This window comes from Clinocottus analis, unplaced genomic scaffold, assembly GCF_023055335.1.
Source record: "Clinocottus analis isolate CAN_PGR_092001 unplaced genomic scaffold, fCliAna1.0.p SCAF_279, whole genome shotgun sequence".
Classification (NCBI taxonomy): Eukaryota; Metazoa; Chordata; class Actinopteri; order Perciformes; family Cottidae; genus Clinocottus; species Clinocottus analis.
Window position 1 is genome coordinate 12,501 of NW_027176019.1, and position 5,672 is coordinate 18,172.

The 5,672-nt window shown below is 41.8% G+C and overlaps 1 protein-coding gene across 1 annotated transcript in view; it reads right to left on the reverse strand.

Annotated features, from left to right (window-relative positions):
* Positions 1 to 4,444, reverse strand: part of LOC137795312 (myotubularin-related protein 14-like) — an 11,168-nt gene extending 6,724 nt beyond the window's left edge. The window contains exons 1-6 of the mRNA XM_068592690.1: positions 4,382 to 4,444; positions 3,491 to 3,561; positions 3,330 to 3,404; positions 2,804 to 2,870; positions 1,443 to 1,528; positions 1,029 to 1,105 (exon numbers count right to left, since the gene is read on the reverse strand). Coding sequence (XP_068448791.1) covers positions 1,029 to 1,105; positions 1,443 to 1,528; positions 2,804 to 2,870; positions 3,330 to 3,374 — 275 coding nt within the window. The 5' untranslated portion in view covers positions 3,375 to 3,404; positions 3,491 to 3,561; positions 4,382 to 4,444. The remainder of the gene's footprint in view (positions 1 to 1,028; positions 1,106 to 1,442; positions 1,529 to 2,803; positions 2,871 to 3,329; positions 3,405 to 3,490; positions 3,562 to 4,381) is intronic.
* Between the last annotated feature and the right edge of the window lie 1,228 nt (positions 4,445 to 5,672).

Here is a 5,672-nt window from a genome sequence, read left to right on the forward strand (position 1 = left end):
AATGCAACGCATCACATGCCAGCTGACACATGTAAAAAAATAAAAATAAAACACTCAACACGATCTCATCTTCTCCATGTGAAGACGTATGTTCGAATCAACCGTGAATAATATTTTTGATGATGATTAAACAGCTGGCAAGATATCACCAGTGCTTAAAGAGAAAAAGTTTTTTTCGGAGTTAAATCAGCCAATCAAAGCACGAGTCAAGGACTTCTCTGGGGATCATGGCCCTATGATATAGTTATCATAGGGCCGACAGCCATGACAGAGATACGGACAAACAAGCTGGAGTCCAGAAGTGATTCAGTTGTCATGGCAGCAGTTAAAGCATCTCTGGACAATCCCTCTGGCTCTCTGCTTCTTCTAACTCCTTCCTCCCTCTAGGGCTCCACAACAAGGAATGCCCTCTGCAAGTAAAAATGGCACCTCGGCGAGTGAATCTCTCCTGCCTGAATTAAGCACGTGGTCGTTTGTTTATCCTGACATGATGATGGTGGCAGTAGATACACCTTGTATTGCTCACTTGTGGCAACGTAGTGAGTGAAATAGTGGCGGGTAAAGACGACGTTGATGAGCTTAGACAGAGGATGTGGGCAGAATGGCAATGATGTATCGTGCAGTTTTGAGAGCAAGGCGGATGAAACATGACCGTCGTTATTTCATAACCACCTATAAATAAAACAATTTGTAGAAGGACAAGTAAAAACTGACTTTGGTAATTATGAATGAGAACACTTAAAGTGAGAAGAAGAGGGAGCGAGAGAGAGAGAGAGAGAGACAGAGAGAAGAAAAGAGGCGGTCAAGAGCGAAACCAGTGTCGCACTACTTGTCTCATGTGGTCCCAGCCTTCCTCTCCCCTCCAGTCACTTCTCAATTATGCGTCGCAGATAAACACGGTGCGTCTCAAACCACAGAGAAGCAGCGAGTGCACCTCTAAAGTATTCATGGCGGGTAATGCGCCGTGAGCTCACCGCGTTCATGAAATGGTGACGAGTGATGATGTGTGCGAGTGTGATTTTTTTTACCCGAAGAGGAACCAGTCGTAAGCGATGGTCAGGTACAGGATCTCGGCCGGCTCCAGGCTGGCGTGCACGGCGCCGTCCTGAGAAAGAATACACGAGGAGAATGAGTCAAAACAGCCCGTGTTTGATGAAATGGCACGGGCCGATCATCCACAGGATGTCATGCATTACTTATTCCATCTAAAAAGCTCCATGTGTGTGTGGTCCACCAGCAGCTCCTAGCATGATCAAACATATTACATATTCATAACATGCAGCTTCTATTTTTAATAAAAGGCAATGAACACGGAGGCTAATCCAAACGTGTGTTTGAAGTGGTAAATTGGATGTATGTACAGGGGAGTGAAGGAGAACTACTGGATTCACTAATGAATATGAAGGAGAGCAGGCTGAAAAAAGAAAAAGGTTGGAACTTACTGCCCACAGGGAAAGCCTGAGGAGGGACACAAACAGAGGTGTTCGGTCCCAGCCTGATATGCAGTGCACCAGGAGGCCACTCTCATCTAAAACGACACACAACACCACCAGCGAGGTCAACAGCAACTCTGGTTAAAATTGGGCTTGTAATTAAATCAATGTTAATAGAAACATTTGGAATAGAGCAGCTTTAAATAAATATGAAGTCACATGAATGGTATTGGGGTCACATTTTACTCTGCAGGGCCTCTTGTTTCACAGCAATGTATAAGTTCTGCACCTCTATGGAGACGGCATAGTCATGGTGAAAGGAAGAGATAACTCCAACATGCCTCTTGTGCAGTCAGTATAACACAGTTCTTACGCCATTAAAAGAAAAACAAAAACACAAGCTGAGTTTTCTTTCTCCTTTCTTCTCAGTTCAGTCGATGGTTCACAGAGTTTTTGTCACATGAGTGTTGGTCTCAGCTGAGTCATTCAGGGCTTCAGAGGACGACAGAATTGAATGCGTTGACAGGATGTGGACAGTGCAAAGGTGGGAGGCTGTGGCCCCGTGGGTGAAGCGGGTTGTCTTTTAACCTTTTAAAAGGTTTTAATTTATAAATATAAAGTCTTCAACTTTAAGCGTCGATTTAGTTGTTTCTCCTGGCGGACGTTTTCGCCACACATGATGTGGTCAAGGACCGTCGGAAAGAAACTATTGTCTGTTTTTACAGCGTCTGGCAGCTATAAACGGTGTCGTAAGGAAACATGCTTTTCAAACCCGTCTGTAGTTCACAGGGTTAAATGACTATGAAGTCACATGAATTGCAGGACTGGAATGTGTGAGTGTTAAATTTGAGTTCTTCTAGCTTTAAAAAGGTTTAAATGCCTTTTCTTTTGCTTCTCTTAATACTTCGGTGGATGCTTCTGCATTGGTTTTGTTTAATGTTGCCATTATAGCTGTGATGAATTCAGAAAGGTTACTCACCTTTTTAAAAAAACGACTAATTTAAGCACTTTTGACTCACACGGACGAGTAGTTCACCTGTGCAAGTGTGAGAATGTTTATGCGGCGGCGTTTTAAATAGTAACGGGTTTGGGAAGTAGCGAACATTCAACTAATTAAATTAGACTAAAATGATAGTTTAATCCAGACATTTTCTCCAAGTTTTCTTTTCTTGGTTTTCCTCAAGAAATTAAAGAATCATTTTATGGGTTAGGTCTTCCTTTAACTTTTCAGTGTCTACATTAGCCATCAATAAAAGAAAACAATCGGATAAATTATGTCATCAGTGGCAGAGCTCTCCAATATTCTAACTTTAATGCCCCACAACCCTTAACCAACATGTTCTTCTGCTGCTCTCACAAACACAACCTACCATCACTGTTGATGATGTGGAGCAACAGCTTCAGGTAGTTCTGCGTCTGCTCCACCAGGTCCCACGACTGACACACACAAAAACACACACGTAAGAGTAATACTGTTGGTACAAAAAAAAAAAAGAGATGACAGCATCACTAATCATCTTTCACCACATTCGTCTGTATCATGCAGTGTATCCTGTACCAGCTTGTTCGGCTGTGTATCTAACCAAGTTTGAAATCATAGACAAGTCTCCAGGTTTACACCCTCATCTTTAAGAGACATTCCTCCAAAACGCAGGCTTCCAATGGGCGGAACCTGCCGGTACTTGTAGTGTATTTGCCCGCCTGTGAGCGCGTGTGAAGCGGCTCGCGGCAGCACCGCTGCTTGTTGAGAACAGAAGCTACAGAACAATACGTGCTTTACGTCAGACTCACTTCGTTACGCTGCCAGTCGGCGAGGCTGGGGCAGCGCTCGCGCATCAACATGAATCGCCTTTAAAGTGAAAGCAGTGCCGCTGTAATGTGTTCAAGAGCGCTAACCTGGTATCGAGTCCAGTCAATATTCAAGTTCTGAGTAAAGCACATGGGGATTGTCAAAGGAGCATCCACGTAGTCCTGTTGAAGGGGAGACAGTGTCGTCAGATTGATACAACAGAGCGGAGCAACCGTTGAATGACGGAATGAACAGAAAGTCTCTCAACCTGATTCCAGTTGAACACCAGACCCTCAGCTGTGTAGTCTCTGTCTTTGTAGTCCTTAAAAAACTCACATCCTGAAGTGGCAAAGAAAAAAACATATTCACACACTTGTATAAACATAATGTTACCCTTATCTTCAAAATTAACAAAGTAATAAACAGTTTACAGTTTTACTTTGTGGTCCTGCTACAAGCAAACTACATGGAAGTCATCCGTTGGTGTGCACAAATCATAAAACCATTTCCAGAATTATTTCAACTGCTCTGAAGTTTTTCATCGTAAAAAACACACAATTCAAATGATAAGAAATACATTACAACAAATCTTGTCTTTAGTAATTTTAAGTACTATAATCGTCTCATCATGAATCATAATTCATCTTCAATAATCTATATGTTGTTGTAAAAACATCTCCTTCTGACAACTTTACCAGATTACGCTTAAACACATTATGATAACATTATAATTGACCTTCTGCCAATACTAATTTTAGAACTTAATAGTAAAACTGAGCCTAAACGCATCATAAACTAACTAAATTGAACCTCCATACGTTAGCTGTTAGCACGCTAGCGTTACTAGATTTTCACTTGTCAATTTTAACAGAGATTTATTTTGTTCCATGACTTCGCATTATCAGAGATTAGTGGCTAGAAAGCATAAATACCGATCTAATTTTTTTTTTGTTTTATCTTGCTTGTTTAGTTTTTTGGGCTTAATGATCGCCCTCTGTTTGTCAAAACAACTAAATAGAAACTATGTTTAGCTGCCGTTTCAGGACAGCTCTGGTCTACATATCTGCCGGGAGACAAAAGCTGCGCATAAACAACGTTGGTCCAATGTATTGGCCCCAGCTTGAGTGAAGTGACAGACAAGTTCCCATTGAAAGTTTACCTGGGTAAGGCACGGAGAGCAAGGTGAAGTCTGCATAGCGTTGGACCTTGTCCGCCTTCTCAGATGATGTCACACTGCAGAGACAGACGCAATACATTGGGCGCATTCTTTTTAATATGCAACATTTTTTAACACACGGAGAAACACTGACTATGGCAATTGTTAGTTTGTTCTTGCAGTTCAGAAATACAATACTCCTAAATAGTATAACTATTGACCGCTACATCTCTTACACCCTTATTTAGTTTGTCACGCATGCATTGTTCACAGGTCTATTGATACTTCAAGGAGCATTTTTTGTCAAAAATCTGTGGTTGAAGTTACTACATGGAACTTTTATTTTGTGTTGATTTTGGCGGCCCTTGTGGACAAAAGTGGTAGTTTCCAAACACAAGAGTCCCATTAGGTTAGAAAACTTCTCATTTTGCTGCAGCAGTGTCTGACTGTTTGGCCCGCTCAATTCTGGTTCTCCCTTCCCTCCTTCTGCTGGAGGCCCCGCTGGAGTCTGAGCTGAAAGAGTTTCTGGTGAACCTGCACGGTTTTCGTACGATTTCAAAGGAATCATACAAGTGGCTCTAATAACATTAAAAACAACTACATCGAAATAAACAATTTCCTCTCTGATTGTATTGTTTACAATCAGAGTTTATAAGTTCCTTGTAGTAACTTTAAGCAACAGCAGAGCTGTTCCACTTTTAAACAAACAGCCACAATCAAATACTACAGCGGTTTAGCCCCTAAAATACATTTATTACCAAGCTATGTAAACACAGACCAAATAAAAACCCAATCTCAAGCCTTCCCAGGTTACCAGGTAACCAGTGAGATGCCTCCCATGAGGTTTCTTCTAACAAAGTCCAATGGAAACGGTGACCTAGGTCAGCGGTCCCCAACCTTGTTTGCGCCACAGACGGGATTCGTGTCAGATGGTATTTTTACGGACTGGCGTTCACGGTGTGGGTGATAAATACGACGTAATACATATGACGTAATAAAATGATACGACCGGCAAAAAACAATTATAAATTGCATAAAGATACAACTCACCATTACGCCGAATTAGTGGGAGCTCTGAGCTTGTTTCTCTGCTACATGCCAGTCCGCCTCGGTGTGATGTCCTGTTAACTTTGTAAATTAGACCTTTACGTCCAGTCTACTGCTTAATTTAAACCCGCTTCACAAAGACAGGATACTGAAAATGGAGGCAGGGTTTTCAGAGCTTTTTTGGTGATTTCAAGGATACTCTGCCTTGATTTAATCCAGAACATCAAGTGGAAACAGACTTAAGTTT